Source organism: Theileria annulata, chromosome 1, assembly GCF_000003225.4.
Source record: "Theileria annulata chromosome 1, complete sequence, *** SEQUENCING IN PROGRESS ***".
Taxonomy (NCBI): domain Eukaryota; phylum Apicomplexa; class Aconoidasida; order Piroplasmida; family Theileriidae; genus Theileria; species Theileria annulata.
In genome coordinates this window covers 395,285-415,329 of record NC_011129.2, presented here as the reverse complement: position 1 = coordinate 415,329, position 20,045 = coordinate 395,285, and the positions used below count along the sequence as shown (strand labels likewise).

The 20,045-nt window shown below is 31.5% G+C and overlaps 3 protein-coding genes across 3 annotated transcripts, besides 16 other annotated features; 2 read left to right on the top strand and 1 right to left on the bottom strand.

The window, feature by feature from the left end:
• TA16980 (cysteine repeat modular protein 2) lies at positions 1-8,686 on the top strand (the record flags this gene model as incomplete). Its single annotated transcript, XM_948640.1, has 10 exons — positions 1-60; positions 92-133; positions 165-315; positions 348-620; positions 651-893; positions 930-1,172; positions 1,204-1,614; positions 1,644-2,036; positions 2,068-7,423; positions 7,462-8,686. The coding sequence occupies 10 exons, from the start codon at positions 1-3 to the stop codon at positions 8,684-8,686; spliced, it is 8,397 nt and encodes a 2,798-aa protein (XP_953733.1).
• Positions 6,348-6,416: a sequence feature (8 probable transmembrane helices predicted for TA16980 by TMHMM2.0 at aa 2033-2055, 2062-2084, 2140-2162, 2286-2308, 2336-2358, 2363-2385, 2405-2422 and 2429-2451).
• Positions 6,435-6,503: a sequence feature (8 probable transmembrane helices predicted for TA16980 by TMHMM2.0 at aa 2033-2055, 2062-2084, 2140-2162, 2286-2308, 2336-2358, 2363-2385, 2405-2422 and 2429-2451).
• Positions 6,669-6,737: a sequence feature (8 probable transmembrane helices predicted for TA16980 by TMHMM2.0 at aa 2033-2055, 2062-2084, 2140-2162, 2286-2308, 2336-2358, 2363-2385, 2405-2422 and 2429-2451).
• Positions 7,107-7,175: a sequence feature (8 probable transmembrane helices predicted for TA16980 by TMHMM2.0 at aa 2033-2055, 2062-2084, 2140-2162, 2286-2308, 2336-2358, 2363-2385, 2405-2422 and 2429-2451).
• Positions 7,257-7,325: a sequence feature (8 probable transmembrane helices predicted for TA16980 by TMHMM2.0 at aa 2033-2055, 2062-2084, 2140-2162, 2286-2308, 2336-2358, 2363-2385, 2405-2422 and 2429-2451).
• Positions 7,338-7,406: a sequence feature (8 probable transmembrane helices predicted for TA16980 by TMHMM2.0 at aa 2033-2055, 2062-2084, 2140-2162, 2286-2308, 2336-2358, 2363-2385, 2405-2422 and 2429-2451).
• Positions 7,502-7,555: a sequence feature (8 probable transmembrane helices predicted for TA16980 by TMHMM2.0 at aa 2033-2055, 2062-2084, 2140-2162, 2286-2308, 2336-2358, 2363-2385, 2405-2422 and 2429-2451).
• Positions 7,574-7,642: a sequence feature (8 probable transmembrane helices predicted for TA16980 by TMHMM2.0 at aa 2033-2055, 2062-2084, 2140-2162, 2286-2308, 2336-2358, 2363-2385, 2405-2422 and 2429-2451).
• A 15-nt stretch (positions 8,687-8,701) lies between the features above and the next one.
• Positions 8,702-16,525, bottom strand: TA16985 (cysteine repeat modular protein 2; the record flags this gene model as incomplete). Its single annotated transcript, XM_948639.1, has 11 exons — positions 8,702-9,824; positions 9,863-12,727; positions 12,763-12,871; positions 12,901-13,702; positions 13,736-14,928; positions 14,959-15,279; positions 15,311-15,658; positions 15,689-15,844; positions 15,876-16,010; positions 16,040-16,372; positions 16,405-16,525. The coding sequence occupies 11 exons, from the start codon at positions 16,523-16,525 to the stop codon at positions 8,702-8,704; spliced, it is 7,506 nt and encodes a 2,501-aa protein (XP_953732.1).
• Positions 9,641-9,709: a sequence feature (8 probable transmembrane helices predicted for TA16985 by TMHMM2.0 at aa 1770-1792, 1799-1821, 1877-1899, 2023-2045, 2073-2095, 2102-2121, 2141-2160 and 2167-2189).
• Positions 9,728-9,787: a sequence feature (8 probable transmembrane helices predicted for TA16985 by TMHMM2.0 at aa 1770-1792, 1799-1821, 1877-1899, 2023-2045, 2073-2095, 2102-2121, 2141-2160 and 2167-2189).
• Positions 9,883-9,942: a sequence feature (8 probable transmembrane helices predicted for TA16985 by TMHMM2.0 at aa 1770-1792, 1799-1821, 1877-1899, 2023-2045, 2073-2095, 2102-2121, 2141-2160 and 2167-2189).
• Positions 9,961-10,029: a sequence feature (8 probable transmembrane helices predicted for TA16985 by TMHMM2.0 at aa 1770-1792, 1799-1821, 1877-1899, 2023-2045, 2073-2095, 2102-2121, 2141-2160 and 2167-2189).
• Positions 10,111-10,179: a sequence feature (8 probable transmembrane helices predicted for TA16985 by TMHMM2.0 at aa 1770-1792, 1799-1821, 1877-1899, 2023-2045, 2073-2095, 2102-2121, 2141-2160 and 2167-2189).
• Positions 10,549-10,617: a sequence feature (8 probable transmembrane helices predicted for TA16985 by TMHMM2.0 at aa 1770-1792, 1799-1821, 1877-1899, 2023-2045, 2073-2095, 2102-2121, 2141-2160 and 2167-2189).
• Positions 10,783-10,851: a sequence feature (8 probable transmembrane helices predicted for TA16985 by TMHMM2.0 at aa 1770-1792, 1799-1821, 1877-1899, 2023-2045, 2073-2095, 2102-2121, 2141-2160 and 2167-2189).
• Positions 10,870-10,938: a sequence feature (8 probable transmembrane helices predicted for TA16985 by TMHMM2.0 at aa 1770-1792, 1799-1821, 1877-1899, 2023-2045, 2073-2095, 2102-2121, 2141-2160 and 2167-2189).
• An 829-nt stretch (positions 16,526-17,354) lies between the features above and the next one.
• Positions 17,355-19,762, top strand: TA16990 (GTP-binding protein, LepA subfamily, putative; the record flags this gene model as incomplete). The annotated part of the gene is given in 8 exon segments (XM_948638.1): positions 17,355-17,757; positions 17,791-17,941; positions 17,971-18,139; positions 18,170-18,257; positions 18,287-18,584; positions 18,602-18,691; positions 18,740-19,467; positions 19,497-19,762. 8 exon segments carry the CDS (start codon positions 17,355-17,357, stop codon positions 19,760-19,762), a joined length of 2,193 nt encoding a protein of 730 aa, XP_953731.1.
• Between the last annotated feature and the right edge of the window lie 283 nt (positions 19,763-20,045).

The window sequence follows — 20,045 nt, the reverse complement described above, 5'->3', positions numbered from 1 at the left end:
ATGATAAAAATAGTGAGTGTGATTGCATTTGTCCTACTATACAACAATAAATATACGGAGGTATATTGTTCCTCATAATTAAAACAAATAGGTAGATTCAAAAGCAATAAAGTTCAACACTTCGAACATGGACGTTAGTTAAAACTAACTATTAAGATGGTCAGATTTCAGAGGAAGACTTGGCAGCATACTCAGTAACACGTGCCGCGGTAGAAAATAAATTGATGAAGACCAGAGAATTCAAATTCAAAGTTAAGACATGGTTGAAAAATGATAAAAGAATATTCGGATTAAAGTCTAACACATCAGGATTTGGTAATACATGAGACTAATAGATTATAATATAGGTGACTTTTATTATTCGAGAGTCCAAATCTGGGCAAACAACTATTGCAACATGAAGAGTAACGTAGTCTCAAACTCAGCAAGATTCAAGAACGAGAAGGGAAATCTACATTTCTATTGTGTTGAAAACATATACCTTGATTATTCAATTGTGGATCATTCATGTATTAGTAATTGTGGAGAACTGGTACCATGTAACGGAGTAGTAAAATCATTTACAAATAGAGAACCTATTAATATGAAATTAGTAAATTCTCAGATTAAGAAATACTGTAGTAAGTAGTGTTAAATTTAGATGTCTTTAGAAATTAGTCAAATTCAAGAATCATTAGATGAGTTATGCGAAAGAGAAAATTATTCTGCAATAGTTGATCAAAACTTTAATGTCAAATGTTATTCATCAAATGATATAAACTATGACCAAAATGGGTTGTGCCTAGAGGATTGTAGAAAATTTGTTTCATGCAAAAGAGTAGCAATGAATCCTGTTAAAGGGATATCAATTAATCAGGCTAAAATAGACTGGAATGCTCTGACAAATGGTTGTCGTATGTTCAAATCTAAGTAAATACATAATTTTGTAGCATGTAAAGAAGGTTATCACGATGATTATGAAACCGCAGATAAGTATATAACATACGAAGGATGCCAAAATATGACAAACGATAACTCTGTTTGTTTGAACTGGGATGAATTTTTAAGAAAAAGTCATTCTTTATATGATAAAAGATTTGTATTTCCAGATAACTACTGTAGAGAAGTCCATGGTAAAAAGGGAATCTGGTGTTTAACAGACATGGATAAATTATCAAAATGTACACCAAAGGGTTTGTTTCTTAATTTTATCTATTGCTTTAGAAATTCCAAAAATATCGATTCAGCCTGGAACTTTGTTTGATATTTGGATAACTCCATATATACCCAAATACAGACTTAGGATTATATTTATAGATAATTCTAATATATGCGGAGATCTTGGAATGATAGCCACAGAAAATATAGTTCAATCCTACGAACTTGAAGTATTCAACTTAACCAATGACAAAGAATTGGAGAGTGACGAAAATGATATATTCGAGTATTCGGACTCTTCTTTTAGTGAAGCTTCATATGTATTCAAGGGATATTTGGCCCTAGAACACTTAGAATCTAGTTCTAAAATTTGTGCCTGTATGTACAGCAGCTATTACGAATATGCGAACGGAATGAAACACCCTTGTTCCTCTAATATAAATTATACCATTACCATAGGAAATCTAATTGTCGAAGGTAGGATCATATGAATTAATTTTATTTAGGCACGTCAATGGGTAAAATTGAGGATATGGAAGATAATAATATTTCCTTAATAAACCAATTTCAACAACGTCATGCAGTAGCTTCCTTGGTTAATGAATCAGATTCATTGGTTTGTAAAAGGAGCAAATTCTTAAAAAGAGAAATTTGTATGAAATCCATCAACAAACTTTTAGATATTGAAAAAAATAGCAGAACTGAGAAAATATGTGTACCAGAAATTAACAGGAGAAGTAATTTGAAATATAATGTAAAATCCATATTAAGGAAAGAAATAGGATTGAATGAAACAATAAAATTTGAAGTTGAAAAATCAGGTGAATATTCTTTAATTTACGAAAATACTAACGACCCTGATAAAAACGCTTTAATAATTCATAGATATAACATTATGGGTTAGTTATTAACATCATTAAATGGTTTTAGGATATTATTCAAACAAAATATTTACCCTGATAACTGACATGGGAAGTGAAAACAAATTTCGCGAGCAATCACTATTCTTTGAAAGTTGGAAAGTGAAGTTTCCACCAACGGCAGTTGTAATATCAAAATATGATAAAAATTCTAAATTGTGCAAAAATCCATTCGCATATTCAATAAACATTTTCCCAGTGTCCGATAGTACAATTGATATGTCACTGACTACTTGGAGAGCATCTGATTTTGAGATTACAAAAACTTTGTCGTTAATGGAGAGTAAAGTTGAAAGGTTTGAAGTTTGTGTATTCACACAAGATTTGGAATTTCAAAGCCTTGGATTTGGAATATTTACCGAATTTGTTAATCACGAATTAAGTGAAATATACCCTGAATCACAGTTACAAATACCCCAAAATATATTCAATTATAAAATATACGATAAATGGGATATGATGAGACTTAAAACTTATATAAATGATGATAAGACATTCAAATACGACAGTTCGTCAAGTAATGCTAAATTTGAAAGAGATTATACCGGATTTATCATGGAAATGATGCGATCTAATTACAAAGGAGATTTTGATAACATAGATTTTGATGGGTTTAAATTAGGTAATCATCTCGAATATCCTGCAATAATGAGTTTTTGGTCATATACTGATGAAGATCTGATAAGAATATGGGTTTTTAGACCAAATAGACTATCTCCTACATACATTGGAAAGATTAATGTAAAAAGCCCACTAGCATTTGGGACATATATTTCGGTAAATAAATTAATTGGAATAGTTTTGACTGAGGGTGAACCAGGAATAATGATGTACGAGATTGAAATAGATAAAAATAGTAGCAAACACAATGTATTTAACATGAATTTTATCAAGAGCAGTTGCGATGAGAGTAATAATTCATGTACAAAACTCTTATCACCTGTCGACATGAAAATAATTACTTATAGTTTTGATTGTACTAATAAACATTCTATATTAGTTACTGATGTTGGTTTGAATTGTATAATATTATATGATTCTTCATTAAATGAGGTTTCTAAAATCTGTCGAGACTCAGGTTCTGTGGGTATATTTGAGCCTACATATATTTCATGTTCTAACCCTTCCAATGAAGTGGGACCATGTATAAACACTTTGGATGGATTCAAATATGAAAATGACGGAGAATCAAGTTTTATTCACTGTTTCATCACACAACCTCATGAAGGAAACTTGTTATGGGTTCAAGTTGATGTACTTCACAATAAATTGACCTTATTAGACTCATATACGGGCGGACATATGAGCGATAGTATATCTGGAGGTCATAGATCTATGAAACGTTTCATTACACCCTTATTAATGAATCCCATATCAGTTGAGACATTAACATATGGGAAAACAATTTTAATTTACGTTGTTGAATCAGAGAATCCGGCTATGTCCCTTTTAACCTTGGATTTGGACAAAGAAATAAAAAAGATAACATATTACGGCAGGACAGAATTGAACATGATATCATACGGAAATTTCGTTCATATTTCAAAACTGGAGATGAGTTCTGAAAGCAATGATCAAATGGATGATCAGGACTATGTAATGTTATTCAGATTGGGACCTAGAGAAAATTACTACAATGGAGCTGGATCATCATCAATCAATATCATCAATATTAATGATACTATTTCTATCAACAATTTTGAATATAACACTCCAGAGTGGATAGTAATTGGAGATGAATTAAGTTTTAAGCCAAAGATAGATTCAGGAAATAAACAAAATCTAATGAGATATGAATTAGATATTCTAAATGACACGGATCATAACTTGCCAGAACAAGAATCAGATGATATCAAGAATTTGAAAAGTATAAAAAGAAATTATGATTGGAATGGTAATCCAAGTCATAAAAATGTAATAAAAATAAATAGTAACACTGGGAAAATAACTATTAATATTAATTATATTTACAAACTGATACTTTCAATACGTGTAACTGCATTTGGATTTATAGAATCCAAATCTATATACTTAAATTTTAAAGTCGCTTGTAAAGATGGATATTTTTTCACAGAAAATGATATTAATGATCCAAATAACGAATCTAATGGGTGTAAAATGTGCCAAATAGGAGAATTCAATTCACTGGCTATAATTAAATCTTTTATTTTGAACTGGAAAAAATGTACCAAATGTCCTGGGAGAGAAATAACAATAAGCGAAGGTTCCACTTCTAGCACTCAATGTTTGTGTGCGCCTGGGTATGAATATGTATCTGATGGTATTAATAATTGTGAACCATGTGAAGCAGGTAAATGGAAGAGCTCTGCTGGTCTACAAAAATGCATAGGAAATGGTTGTTATAATAATTCCTTTTCAAATAAAATTGGTAGTATTTCTGAAGAGGACAGAGAATGTGCTTGTTATGAAGGTTATTATTTTAAAAATATAGGTGGTGTTAAAGAATGTGTACCTTGCGAGGAAGGATATTTCTGCCCTGGGGGAATACATGGAAAGAAAAACAAATGTCCTAAAAATACTACAACTGTAATAAATCTTAATTCTAATGGTTTGTTTGTAAAGTTACCATTGTCAATTGATGAATGTATGTGCAAAAAAGGTTATGAAATTGTTGATGAGAATAGGCTAATTGATCATTACAGTCCTGAATACGAATTAAAACTGAGAATACAAGAGGAAATTAAGTTATTAAATGTTGATACTCAAAATCTAGATATAAACAAACTAATATGTATTCCATGTGGATATAGAAGATACAAATATGTTGAAGGTAATACAAAATGTACTGATTGCCCTGAGCATACATTTAGTGAATCGATGAGTCCTACCAGTATTCGTGATTGCCATTTGTGTGATAAAGGTTATTATGAGACTGAAGACCCACAAAATCCTTGTGAAGAGTGTAGTGAAAATCACTATTGCGTTGGTTCAGATCCAATTAATGAAAATGTAAAAATGTACTCAAAGAAGAAAATAAAGTGTGAAGAACATTCGATAACAATAAAGCCTTATAATAAGAATGTTAGTATGTTGAATTGTCTTTGTGTAGAGGGTTTTGTTCCTGTGACATCTGGTTCATCTGTGAAGTGTATTCCTGCTCCAAAGGATCACTACAAGGACGTTATTGGGAATGTTCCTGCTGTTCCATGTCCTCACGGATCTCTAACAATGTCCAATGGTGCCACTTCAAAGGATGCCTGTGTTTGTGACAAGGGTACATATTTTGATATTGTTTCTAAACACTGTGCTATTTGTCCTGCTGGTAAATATTGTTTGGGTGGTAAGGATGATAAGATGAATGATAGGCAGCCTATGGAGTGTTCAGATTCCAATGCTCAAACTAAGGCTCCAGGTGCATCTTCATCATCAGAGTGTGCTTGTAAGGAAGGATATTATATGGATGTAGATGCTCAGAACACGTGTAAGGAGTGTCCTGAGAATCATTATAAATCTTATATTTCAAACGATATGTGTTCTAGGTGTGACGAGAATTCATCTACTACTGGTAAGAAGGGTGCCACATCTAAGGAGCAATGTGTTTGTGACCCTGGATATTATTTTGACAGAGGTTGTGTTTCTTGTAATTTCAATGACAAGTATTGTCCTGGTGGTGTAATTGAGATTAAGGACGATGTTGGTCGTTCTAGAGTTGTAACTCGGAGTCCGATTCCATGTCCACCAAACACTGAGATTCCACCTGGAGTAGATAATGCTAGTTCAATTAACTTTTGTAAATGTACTAAGGGTTATTATTTTGTGTCAGAGGATCTGGAGAATAACAAGAAGGTATGCAATGCGTGTGCTCCAGGCACTTACAAAAGTTCAGTCATGGATTCGAGTTGTAATGGGTTATGTACTCAGAATGCAACTAGTTTTCCTGGTGCCGAAAGTTCCAATCACTGTTTCTGTCTAATGGGTTACTTTTATCTAGAAGGTGGTATTTGTAGCAAGTGTATGGAGGGAGCTAAATGTGAGGGTGGATTGATTAATTATAAGATGAAGACTCTTAAGAATTTCGTTGTCAACATTGATGACCATGTGAAGCCAGTTGCTGTTGAAGGTTACTTTTTGGATAAGATAAATCCAAAATTGAGGAAGCCTGATGATTGGAAATTTATCAAATGTCCCATTAATGGTTCATGTCTTGGAAATGACAAATGCTCAGATACAATGGAGCATTATTTGTGTAGTGAGTGTAAGAAGGGATACACTAACAACTTTGTGAAGGGAGCTTTGTGTCAGAAATGTCCTCGAATGCGTCCAAACATTTCCATAACAATCTTGTACTACTTTGGATTATTGCTTATAAACATAGTTATGGCAAGACTGAATATAAGTTCAGGATATAACCGTAGGTCAATACATTCTGTTGTTATTAAGATTGCACTCAACTTTGGTATCTGTACATCTGTTGTGAATGTTGTAAACTTCAGTGACTTGAAACTACCTGTGGGTTTGAGGAAGATGATAAACAAGTGGGTTAAGGTGTTTGATTCCGATGATGCAGTGTATTACACGTCAATTGATTGTGTAATTAGAAGTTTATTCAACCTAGAGCATTCTGATTCATTTTTTTACACAATGCTATATATGGCTTGTTTCCCCTTGATATTATTGTTTATTGTGACTTTGATGATGTGGATTATTATGGTCCTTTTTAAGCTTGTCAAGTATAATGATATTAGAAGGAAGTTGGCTTTATTACAGCAGTTTAAGGCTAAGTATGAGGGAGATAATCAAGATAGTCTTATTGAACAATATAGGAATGAGAGGTTACTTATGATATTAAGATACATTCCATTACCAAACGAGACTTCATGGGATAGATTTAAGAACTTTTTGGAAGATATGATTCCCATTTACGTCACAGTTTTGTTTTCTGTCCATGGCAAGATTACGAGTAGGTTGTTGAGTTTGTTGGACTGCACCTATATAGATTTGGGTCGTTCATTCCCAGGCAAATATGTGTTGAGACCTGCAATGAGCATAAGGTGTTCTATTAATCCTTCGGAAGGTTATCTTAGATATTTGATCTTAGGTTTGTGTGGATTGTTGGTTTGGGGACTTGGAATTCCATTCTTGTCATTCATGGCACTGTTTGTCAACAGAAATAACTTGTATGCTCCCAGTATAAGGATGAAGTATGGATTTTTACACAATGGTTTCAGGCAAGATTATTGGTATTGGGAAACAGTAGTGTTTGCTCGAAAATGCCTTGTTCTAGTTATAGGTAGTATTGTCATTGTTCCATCAGAAAACTACAGTGGATCGAGAATATGGATGGCACTGGTTGTAGCTGTAACATTCTTGATTCTTCAACTAATATACAAACCTTTTGACGAAAGGTAACTCAATACTCATCCATTCATTAATTTTATTTTAGGGACTATTTCGTATTAGGAAGGTTAGAAAATCATAGCATGATCACATGGACATTTACACTCATACTAGTCTCATTCATAATAGAAGCTAATTTCACACCTTCTCTCTCTCTTATTTTGTTTTTCATTATTTTGTTCATCAATTTTCTTTTTATTCTTGAACTATTGTTTTATTTTATTATTTTTATTTCTTCTCATATTTTCTATCTTTTTTCTGTTTTCTTTCCCAGATTTTTTTCAAGAAATATCAAAATTTCTCACCCACTCTCTTACAAAGAACCAATTGTTTTCTATGATAAACAAGATTCTCATATTCTTCTCAACAGACAAATTAAGCCATTTGGATCATTGATAAGTTTTCAAAATTTATCTTCTGTTTATTCCAATTATTTTACCACAACACTATCACACATCTTCAACCTAACAGCTTGTTATTTAAATCTAGATGTTATTCCTTCATTGTTCATAGACTTTCTAATCCGATACTCAATATCAATTGGAAATATAGAGAACAAAGTTATAGAAAAGAATTTTTCGACAAAATCTGATAATGAAATATCAGATCTCATCGAGGGTGTAACAAGTGAAAAATATGAAAATAAGAACAAGTATTTAAATATTGATAAATACAAAAAAGAACATAGCTCTGACACATTTATAACAGAAATAGAAAATATATTGGAAGGATATGGAATTGAAAGTGATGAAATAAACGGAATAATTAACTCCTTGTATGACGAATCCTATCTAAAAAACAATCTTTATTTATCTGATTTCTACCAATCAATAGAGAACTTATATAACTTAGACAAAACTACGTTATGCCTCCTTTATGAATTATTTAAACATTATAAAACTTATTTCGAGGATCAGATTAATAAGAAGATAGATTTACAAATTAACAATCTCATGAATCAAAAAACAGAATTTGAAAATTCATTGAAAGATCGTGAAAGTATATATCATGTCACTCAAGAAATAGGGAAAATAAATGCAGAAATAGAAGATTTAAAAATAGAACGGGAAGTTAAGAGAGGAAGACTACTCAAACTTAAAGAATCAGGGAATATTTATAAAAATGAATACGATAAGGTAATAGGCAGAAAATCTAAATATGATAATGAAAGGAACTTATTTTGTAAACAATTAATTGAAAATGTTGGATTCAAACCAATTAACAGAGAAGATACAATTTCGGAGGTGGAACATAAAGATTATCAAGAATAATTAAATTGTTTACTTTTAAATTCGTGGATCTCCAGACTTCTTCCTGAATCCAAACGCAATCAAATCACTTTCAAAATCTCCAGATTCTATATGTGAGTACTCATCAGAATAATAAATTTTCAAGGCATTAAGCGGATTTTTCTTGAACATACGAATTTTTTCTTCTACTTCTTCAATTTTTTTATAAAGCTCTTCTAACTCGGCTTCAGAACAAAATAACTCCTCGATATTTTCGCACGAGTCTGGTTCGTTTAATTTCTTAGCAATTTCGTCTAAATCATTCAATTTTTTTGATTCACGTCCCAAGTTAAATATCTTTTCATTATTTTTATACTCTCTAAAATATACATAAGTATTAGCTATTGATCTCAAATCCTTTAGTTTTATAATTGACAAAGCTACATAGAAATCAGAAAGGGGCATCCCTTTAGAAAGAAGTTCATTGTCAAACATTAGATATGGGTCAACCACTATATTATCATCAATATAAGTCTTCTTATTATTTTTGTGTTGATTATTGTAATTGTCGTTTATCATTGATATATTTACCAATTTGTCAATATTACCATCTGCAAATGACTTTACTAAGTTATTCATTTTTTGTTTCGACGATTCATTAAAATAAACAGCAAATGTCAATCTAGTAATATACTCAGGAAAATCACAAGGAATTACATCTAATTTCATCCTGATATTTGCGAAACAAATAATCTCATTCATTACATATGAAAAATAATCCTTTTCATTGTAGCTAATTACATCAATATTATCAAAAATTGATTTGTTGATAAACTTTTTAGAGGATCTTAGATTCGTAGTGCAAGTTGAAGGGTCAAAATATATTATAGGTTCAGCATTTTTTATTTTGTTTGAAATTTTAGTGAGAAAATGATAGAAAAACCTCGTGAAAAATGATTTAGGAGAAGTGTTCTGAATTCTAAAATTATGACAGTAAGCAACGAACAATTGAAAAATAAGTTCAAATAAAAACAAAAAGTTTATAAAAACGATAAAAGAAAGAAGTGACATATTGTAAGAAGGTGTGAAATTAGCTTCTATTATGAATGAGACTAGTATGAGTGTAAATGTCCATGTGATCATGCTATGATTTTCTAACCTTCCTAATACGAAATAGTCCCTAAAATAAAATTAATGAATGGATGAGTATTGAGTTACCTTTCGTCAAAAGGTTTGTATATTAGTTGAAGAATCAAGAATGTTACAGCTACAACCAGTGCCATCCATATTCTCGATCCACTGTAGTTTTCTGATGGAACAATGACAATACTACCTATAACTAGAACAAGGCATTTTCGAGCAAACACTACTGTTTCCCAATACCAATAATCTTGCCTGAAACCATTGTGTAAAAATCCATACTTCATCCTTATACTGGGAGCATACAAGTTATTTCTGTTGACAAACAGTGCCATGAATGACAAGAATGGAATTCCAAGTCCCCAAACCAACAATCCACACAAACCTAAGATCAAATATCTAAGATAACCTTCCGAAGGATTAATAGAACACCTTATGCTCATTGCAGGTCTCAACACATATTTGCCTGGGAATGAACGACCCAAATCTATATAGGTGCAGTCCAACAAACTCAACAACCTACTCGTAATCTTGCCATGGACAGAAAACAAAACTGTGACGTAAATGGGAATCATATCTTCCAAAAAGTTCTTAAATCTATCCCATGAAGTCTCGTTTGGTAATGGAATGTATCTTAATATCATAAGTAACCTCTCATTCCTATATTGTTCAATAAGACTATCTTGATTATCTCCCTCATACTTAGCCTTAAACTGCTGTAATAAAGCCAACTTCCTTCTAATATCATTATACTTGACAAGCTTAAAAAGGACCATAATAATCCACATCATCAAAGTCACAATAAACAATAATATCAAGGGGAAACAAGCCATATATAGCATTGTGTAAAAAAATGAATCAGAATGCTCTAGGTTGAATAAACTTCTAATTACACAATCAATTGACGTGTAATACACTGCATCATCGGAATCAAACACCTTAACCCACTTGTTTATCATCTTCCTCAAACCCACAGGTAGTTTCAAGTCACTGAAGTTTACAACATTCACAACAGATGTACAGATACCAAAGTTGAGTGCAATCTTAATAACAACAGAATGTATTGACCTACGGTTATATCCTGAACTTATATTCAGTCTTGCCATAACTATGTTTATAAGCAATAATCCAAAGTAGTACAAGATTGTTATGGAAATGTTTGGACGCATTCGAGGACATTTCTGACACAAAGCTCCCTTCACAAAGTTGTTAGTGTATCCCTTCTTACACTCACTACACAAATAATGCTCCATTGTATCTGAGCATTTGTCATTTCCAAGACATGAACCATTAATGGGACATTTGATAAATTTCCAATCATCAGGCTTCCTCAATTTTGGATTTATCTTATCCAAAAAGTAACCTTCAACAGCAACTGGCTTCACATGGTCATCAATGTTGACAACGAAATTCTTAAGAGTCTTCATCTTATAATTAATCAATCCACCCTCACATTTAGCTCCCTCCATACACTTGCTACAAATACCACCTTCTAGATAAAAGTAACCCATTAGACAGAAACAGTGATTGGAACTTTCGGCACCAGGAAAACTAGTTGCATTCTGAGTACATAACCCATTACAACTCGAATCCATGACTGAACTTTTGTAAGTGCCTGGAGCACACGCATTGCATACCTTCTTGTTATTCTCCAGATCCTCTGACACAAAATAATAACCCTTAGTACATTTACAAAAGTTAATTGAACTAGCATTATCTACTCCAGGTGGAATCTCAGTGTTTGGTGGACATGGAATCGGACTCCGAGTTACAACTCTAGAACGACCAACATCGTCCTTAATCTCAATTACACCACCAGGACAATACTTGTCATTGAAATTACAAGAAACACAACCTCTGTCAAAATAATATCCAGGGTCACAAACACATTGCTCCTTAGATGTGGCACCCTTCTTACCAGTAGTAGATGAATTCTCGTCACACCTAGAACACATATCGTTTGAAATATAAGATTTATAATGATTCTCAGGACACTCCTTACACGTGTTCTGAGCATCTACATCCATATAATATCCTTCCTTACAAGCACACTCTGATGATGAAGATGCACCTGGAGCCTTAGTTTGAGCATTGGAATCTGAACACTCCATAGGCTGCCTATCATTCATCTTATCATCCTTACCACCCAAACAATATTTACCAGCAGGACAAATAGCACAGTGTTTAGAAACAATATCAAAATATGTACCCTTGTCACAAACACAGGCATCCTTTGAAGTGGCACCATTGGACATTGTTAGAGATCCGTGAGGACATGGAACAGCAGGAACATTCCCAATAACGTCCTTGTAGTGATCCTTTGGAGCAGGAATACACTTCACAGATGAACCAGATGTCACAGGAACAAAACCCTCTACACAAAGACAATTCAACATACTAACATTCTTATTATAAGGCTTTATTGTTATCGAATGTTCAGGACATGATGCATTTTTTCCAGATATTCTTCTTCCTTTATTATCTTCATACAATGATCCTACACAATAACTATCTTTCTTGCACATTCTGCATGGTTCATTCTCTATTTTTGTTTCGAAAAATCCCTCATCACATATATTACAATCAGTTAGTTTTGTACTTCCTGTTTCCAATGTGTTCGAATATTTTGGACATTGTTTACATTTTTCATTAGATTTTGTATCTTTATACATATTCTTTTTACATGGAAAACATTTAAACTCTAATGTATTCTTCGATTCTGATTCAGGTTCCTCAATAATCGATACCTTTTCATCATCCCAAATAGGTTCATAACCTTCCTTACATTTGCAGTCATTAATACTAGTAGAACGAGAATTTGAACTGGTGTTTTCCGGGCATTTGATCGCCTTTGATTTAAATCCTCCAGTGCAATAATTTCCCTTTTCACATTCTAAACATTCTTTTGTATTTTCGTCATCTTTCCAGTAAAATCCAGGCAAACTATAAATTTTTGAATAAGAATAATTAAAAATTACCATTCACACTTTCGTTCGTCTTCGGAAGTACTTCCTACAACTTTAGAAATTGAGTTTTTGTAGCATGATCCAATGCAAGGATGAGATCCAAGTGTAGATTTATAAGTTCCTAAAAATAATGGTTATAAACTATTTTACCTGGTGGACATGGCATGCAAACTTCCTTTCTTGTATTTGGATCCACAAAGAAAGAATATCCTTTGTCACATGTACAATAATCTATGGATTTTGATCCAACAGCCTCGGTAACAGTATCTTTTGGACACTGTATACACTCTAGCCATGTATCACTCTTGAGTTCTAATTCAATAGAATTGTATGATCCTTTTGGGCATTTTGAACAAGAACCATTATCATAGTATTCTCCATCTAGGCAGCTGAATTTTATAGATATTTCACTCTTTTTCTCAATTACAAGAATTTTTGATATTATATTAAACTTGAGTACTTTGAATTTAACTTTATTAACATTTATTTTGAGTTCTCCCGTAACACTATTTATGTTAATTATACTATCAACATAATCTTTTGAGTCGATATATGCTTGGATGTAAAAGTATATTCGTTTGTTTAAAAGTTCATTATCCTTAAATTGAGGCATCACTGTTAGCATTTCATTAATAGTCAAATGACCTTTGATGTCATAATTCAGTTCTGGAAGACTTATCAATTCCATTAAAGGTATCCATGTAATTGCCCATTTAACATTTGATCTATCCCTCATCTTATTGAATATATCCTCGATTTCACTCCCGATTATTATCGGATCATTTATATAACTTTCCCTCGTGAGAAATAATTTATATTGGACTGGACCATTGTATGCAACGTTGATGGATTTCAAATTCCAATAACCTGGAATTTTGTTTATAGTTGATAAGAAGTTTATTTGATTTTCTTTAGAGTCTGCTGATAAAATAGCTCCGTATTTATAATTTTCCTAAAATTAATTGGCAAATAAATAAGAACTAACCCTTATAATAAACAGAAGTATAACAGAATGGTTAGCATCTGAATAATTTAATGTCTCTAAAGATACAATTGATCCTAGTATAGGGTCAACATCGTTTACTTGGGTGCCAGATGTATATCTCGATACATACTTAAGCTCATCGTTTTCAATATTAACACTGAACCACACGATTTCATCAGTTGTGGTCTCAGTTACAAAGCAGTTAAATACACTAGATTGTTCTCCAGTTTTTGTACAGGACAAAGAAGTTGGATTTACTATCCCAGCGTCTTTATTATTTTTGTCCAATGAGTTGACTTTTGTCAAAGATTCATTAAGCAATAATATACAAGAGACATAAGAATCAATCAAAACTATTCTAACCCTTTCTCCATTCTGTAAAAGTTCAAAATCTGATGGGTTATGCAGTGTGTGAATGTTATAATTGGTAGTTTCTTCAATTACATACTTATCTTTTATTTCAGTGAAATCATATTTCACAATTAATCTTTTCTCTCTCATTAGTACATACCAATAGATTTTTCCAGATATAACTGCCATTCTTATTTTTGATGGTGATTCCAGTGTTAATTTGTAAACTGGAAACATTAATATCTCATCCTTGTTCGTTATCCACAAAGTAACAAGATTCATTTGATTAAAGGTCCTAATCTGGATTACATCAAAATACTTATCAAATAAGGAATCAAGATCACCATCCTTCAAAATTGGTGATTCTTGAGTAGATGTACCTTTAAACTTTTCAATCCATGTCTTGAACAGATCCTTATTTTTGACCTCATAGTTATACATAGAATCATGTTGAATACCGTCCAAACCAAGTACTTTATCAAAGTTCTCTTGGTTAAAGTCCACATATCGTTTTTTATAAACGTAACCTACACCAGAATCTTTAGATTTATTTTTGTATTTTGCACATATAACTTTTACATCAAAGTCCTTTTCAACAACGAATTTAAATCCCGTATATAATAAAAATTTGGTTCCTTCTACTTTATTAGGTGAATTATATTCATATTCGCTCCCTTTATATGAACCTAAACCATTATAGATGCATCTATCTTTTGAATCTGAAATATAAATTGATTCTATATCAGTTTTCTCCATTTTTATTAGTTCAACTAATATTGGCTGAACAACAATTTTGTTTTCTGAATTGCAATATGCTACGACATTTACATTATTTTTAACCCCTAATAAACTTTAAGATGTATAGAAAATACCTTTTACTATGTAAATTACAGGTTGTGTTATTATTTCAGCGTTTTCAAAATTGATAAGGCATACATTGAATTTTCCTCCTTGGTATGGTGTTAATACTGTCTTAGTTTCAATTCTATTGTTTTTATTATATAAAATGTGCTCTGATAGATTCGGCATTTCTTCAACAATTGAGTTTTTCCAATCTATTTTATATTTTTCGGAAATATTTGTGCAATCTCCATTGATCATTTTAGATTCAATCATGAATGCCTTTTGATTTTCTAATTTAATCTCAACATCGCTTAGAGTGTAAATTTCTTCATTCTTAAAGTCAATTTTATCTGATAATAAATGTTGTATTTGTTTTTTTACCTCTTATTATTAATTCTCCTATTTCAAGGTCATAATCTTCCAATTTGACACATGAATATATTTTATCTTTAGTATAATTTGAGCATGCACACACTTTCATTTTGCCTTCAGTATCAAAAGGCCCAAAGGGTCCCAGATTAAAAAACCTCCTTGGTGGGAAGTCAATTTCATTATATATTTTAACCTTCAAGAACATATTTTTTTCTTCTTCATTTTTAGAATTTGTTTGACTTTGGCCGCATTTATTATCCTCTTTCTCTAAGTATACCGAAAATATACTTGATAATGAAAAGTCTTCAAATTCCAAGTAAAATTCTTCCCCTTTTGTTTTATAATATCGTTTTTTAACTAAAAATTGAGTTTATTTGTTTTACAAACCGAATTTGCAATGGGAATATGGTTCTTTAGGATCACACCTTTTAAAAGTTCCTGGACATTTTCCTCTAGAAAAATTAAGACCATGGACTTCCTGTATTATATTGAAATAATCACAATAATCTGTTTGATCTTTGTGTTTATATTCCTCATCATTTTCTAAACATATTAAATTTTAACCATTAATTACCGATAGTCTCCCTTCTACGAGTGTTATAATAATATAAATCTGAGAACACATCATTAATTGGGTTCTTTCCAAAAGTTTTTAGAACCTTTTCAATTGTAGATTCAGACAGTCTTGTCTTTTCCTTAAGAAATTTATCTATTAAAAATTATGTTTACATAAATTACCATAAAGGCCTTGATCTAGACTATTTTGATCTTTATCTTCTTTTATAATTTCATCATGAATCTTCCATTTAGGATCAGATGGGCAGATCATGATATCTTTGGATTTCGGTTTCCTTTCAATTATAAATTCTCTATCTTTGTAGCTTGAACCGATACAATTTATTAAATCATCTTCATAAATACACGAGTTGGCTAGTGAATTTGCAGAAAATGTTTTTTTGATGCATTTACAGTCCGTTGTAGTTTCATTACATCTTGCTCTTGATCCTGGGTTCTTACTTTTACAATTTAAATCAGCCAGATACTGTTTTAGTGATTTTGTATATATTTGGTCTATATAATCATCAGAAAAATACTATTCTAACTTCTATTTTTGAATCTTATTTGTTCTGCTTTCTTGAAACGTTTTAAGATCTCCTCGGTGAAATAATCTCTCTTAGTTTTCCACTCTACACATACACATTTAGTATAGATATATTTATACATATAATATCATTATTCTTTGTTTATATTTTACCTCCTGTAATTTCCTTAATGATATCCTAATAACACATTGTAATTGTTAATAAAATGTATAATAATATATATCACATTTACACATAACTAGGAAAAGATGATACCAATTTGCTTGAAGAAAGTACATTAAATTTGCAAATAAAACAAAAAATTAAGATATTGTGTAACTTAGTTATCATTATGAAATAAGTGTGTAACGTAATTATAAAAGTTTTGTTAAGATTTTTTAAAAATATAAGAAATGTATTCTACAGATTAAAAATGAGAATAGAATGTCTTTAATATATTTTATTTATATGAAACTGAAACTATACAACAGACACTGGCTAGCTAAATAAGTGAATATAAAAATAAAATTTTGAGAAAGAATAAGATTAAAAATTAGATAATGAAATAAAAAAGGTGAAATAAGATATATGGTTTCATTAAATAAGTTAAATAATGGATTTATAAAAATTTTTTCAATGTTAAATTTATTAGTTAGTGAAAACAGTAAGTAAAACATTACACATTGAACTAAAACTTAGTATAAATAATATTTTAATTAAATTGTTTTTAATATCTTTTCCATTGGATAATTTGTTTTGAAATGAGTGATATAAATGTATTTATATTATGCCCGATCAAAATAAATAATAATAGTGACCTCTATCAACAATATGTTTAGATTTAAAATTTTGTATTATATTTTCCATTTTTTCTTTTTGTTAGGTATCAATTTTGTTTTAATTTTGCGACTACAATCTTATACATTACATATTAATTATGAAACAACAATATAGGAATCGTTCTTCTTCTAATGTTATATAAGTATCTTTTTATTTACATCGTAACAAAAATTTCCCTATCAAGTTCATTGTATCATAATTTTTGTACCATAAATAATACAAATGGTTCAAATTTTAATGTGTTTGACACAAACAACGGAAGATTCCTTAATAAAAACAATCGGATTAGGAATATTCTGAATAAAAACATAAATAAAAAAAGTAGTTTTTCATTCATAAATGGAAATTCTTTAAAAAATTTTAAAAATGATCACAAATATCACGATTTTACAAAGTTCACAAAAATTCCCGAATTTTTAGAAGAAGATAACGAACCAATAGTATCAGAACTGATCAGAAACTTTTGTATTATTGCACACGTAGACCATGGGAAGTCAACATTGGCAGATAGATTCTTGGAGTTTACAAAATCAGGTATTTTGGATCTGTAAATCTATAAAATTTTAGTACCACCAGAAAGATTAAAGGAGCAGTACCTGGATAATATGGAATTAGAAAGAGAAAGAGGAATTACTATTAAATTACAAAGTGCAAGAATCAAGTATAACTCTATTTTGGATGGTAAAACTTATACACTAAATTTGATCGATACACCAGGGTAAAGTAAAAAATATTAATAAAGCTTAGGCATATTGACTTTAATCACGAAGCAAGAAGGTCAATTTCAGCATGTGAAGGAGCAATACTGGTGGTTGACGGTACAAAAGGAATAGAAGCACAGACTGTAACAACGGCAAACATAGCGATTGAGAAGGGCCTAAAAATAATACCAGTGGTAAATAAAATCGATTTAGAGGTATTTAACCAAAGATAATAATTCGAATAGCATTGCGACTTCAAATCTACAGCTGAAAGTCTCAAAAAGTTTTTTGGATTCAAAGAGTCAGATATACTGAAAGCGTCAGCCAAAAAAGGTAATTCCAATACTAATTATGATTTTTAGGTATAGGAATTGAAGATATACTGGAGGCAGTGGTTGTATCAATTCCTCCACCAAAGGTGGATCTAGAAAAACCATTTAGAGCACTAGTTTTTGATAGCTTTTATGACCCATATAGAGGAGCAATTTGTTACATCAGAGTATGTTGTGTATTTAGATTATATTTTCAGGTTTTCGAAGGGTCTACTAAAATCGGAGACGAAATCACGTTGATGAATGCAGATATAACTTCGAAAGTCACAGGACTAGGAATCATGTTGCCTGAAATGAAACAAACACATTCATTACAGTTAGTTAACTCGTTTATAAAACCATTAGGTCTGGACAAGTAGGTTGGATTACAGCTGGGATTAAGAAGACTAATGAAATTCATGTCGGAGATACAATTTCACTCAAATCTTATGTAAAGTATGGCAATTAATTATTCGTTGTGGATTTTGGGTAATTAATTTTCAGGAAAAATCTTGTTGAGCCTATAAATAAATTTGAAAACTCAAAGCCGACAGTGTTTGCAGGAATATACCCATGCATAGGAGGGGATTTCGATAAACTGCAAACGGCACTGGAAAAACTTAAGTTGAACGACCATTCATTTCAGTTTGAAAGGTCAGACTCAAGTATGGTTGGGATGGGTTTTAAGTGTGGATTCAACGGGTTGCTGCACCTGGATATCACAGTAGAGAGGCTTGAAAGAGAATTTGACACTCAAGTTATAGTGACATCACCTTCTGTTCCATACAGGTGTACCCTGAGGGACAAAAGTGTTGTAACAGTTGATGACGCATCAAAGTGGCCTGACGAATCACAGATTAAGAGTAGTGAGGAGCCGTGGACAGACGTCACTCTCAGAGTCCCAGAGGAGTATTTTTTATCTTTCATAAATATAATTCTTAGTTCTGTTGGAAGTGTCATGTCTATGCTGAGCAAAATGAGGGGAAGGTTCAAAGAAAAGAACAAAGTTAAGGACACAAACATGGTAGTGATGAACTATGACCTTCCGCTCTCCGAAATACTCTCAGACTTTTTTAATAAACTAAAGTCAGTCACAAACGGCTACGGATCCTACGACTATGAAGGGACATTTTATGAGCCCATAGAGCTCTGCAAGTTGAAAATTCTCCTAAATGGGACTGAAGCAAAGGGTCTGGCAGTAGTCACACCAAGAAACAGAGCATACGATAGAGGTAGCTAATACAAACATTAATTGGTTTAGGGAAGCTTATAGTTGAAACGCTGGTTAACCTGATACCCAGCAGGCAGTTCAAGGTACCAGTTCAGGCAGTGATAGGGAAGAGAGTAATTTCATCATCAAATATACCTGCTGTGAAGAAGAACGTGATTGAGAAATGCAGTGGAGGTGACCCTTCAAGAAAAAAGAAACTTCTTGAAAATCAAGCTAGGGTATTATTGGTCTTGATAAATGATGTTATAGGGAAAGAAACAAATGGCTCAGGTAGGATGTGTAACAATCCCTTCTGATGTATATAATGAAATTATAAAAGCATTGAGGGTGTAAAAATTAAACAAAATGGTTTAAAAATAGTTGGAATCTACAAAAAAGAGTATTTAAAGTGGGAATTTGTCCATTAAATATAGTAAATTAAATATTTGGTAAGAATTTAGTATCAGAGAATAAGGAAAACACCAGTTTAAGTACATGATCAAAATTTTATAATAGAGAATTTATAAAAGAAGTGATATAATCTAAATTTATTTAATTTTACTCCTAGATATTGTCGATATTTGATTATATGATGGGGGT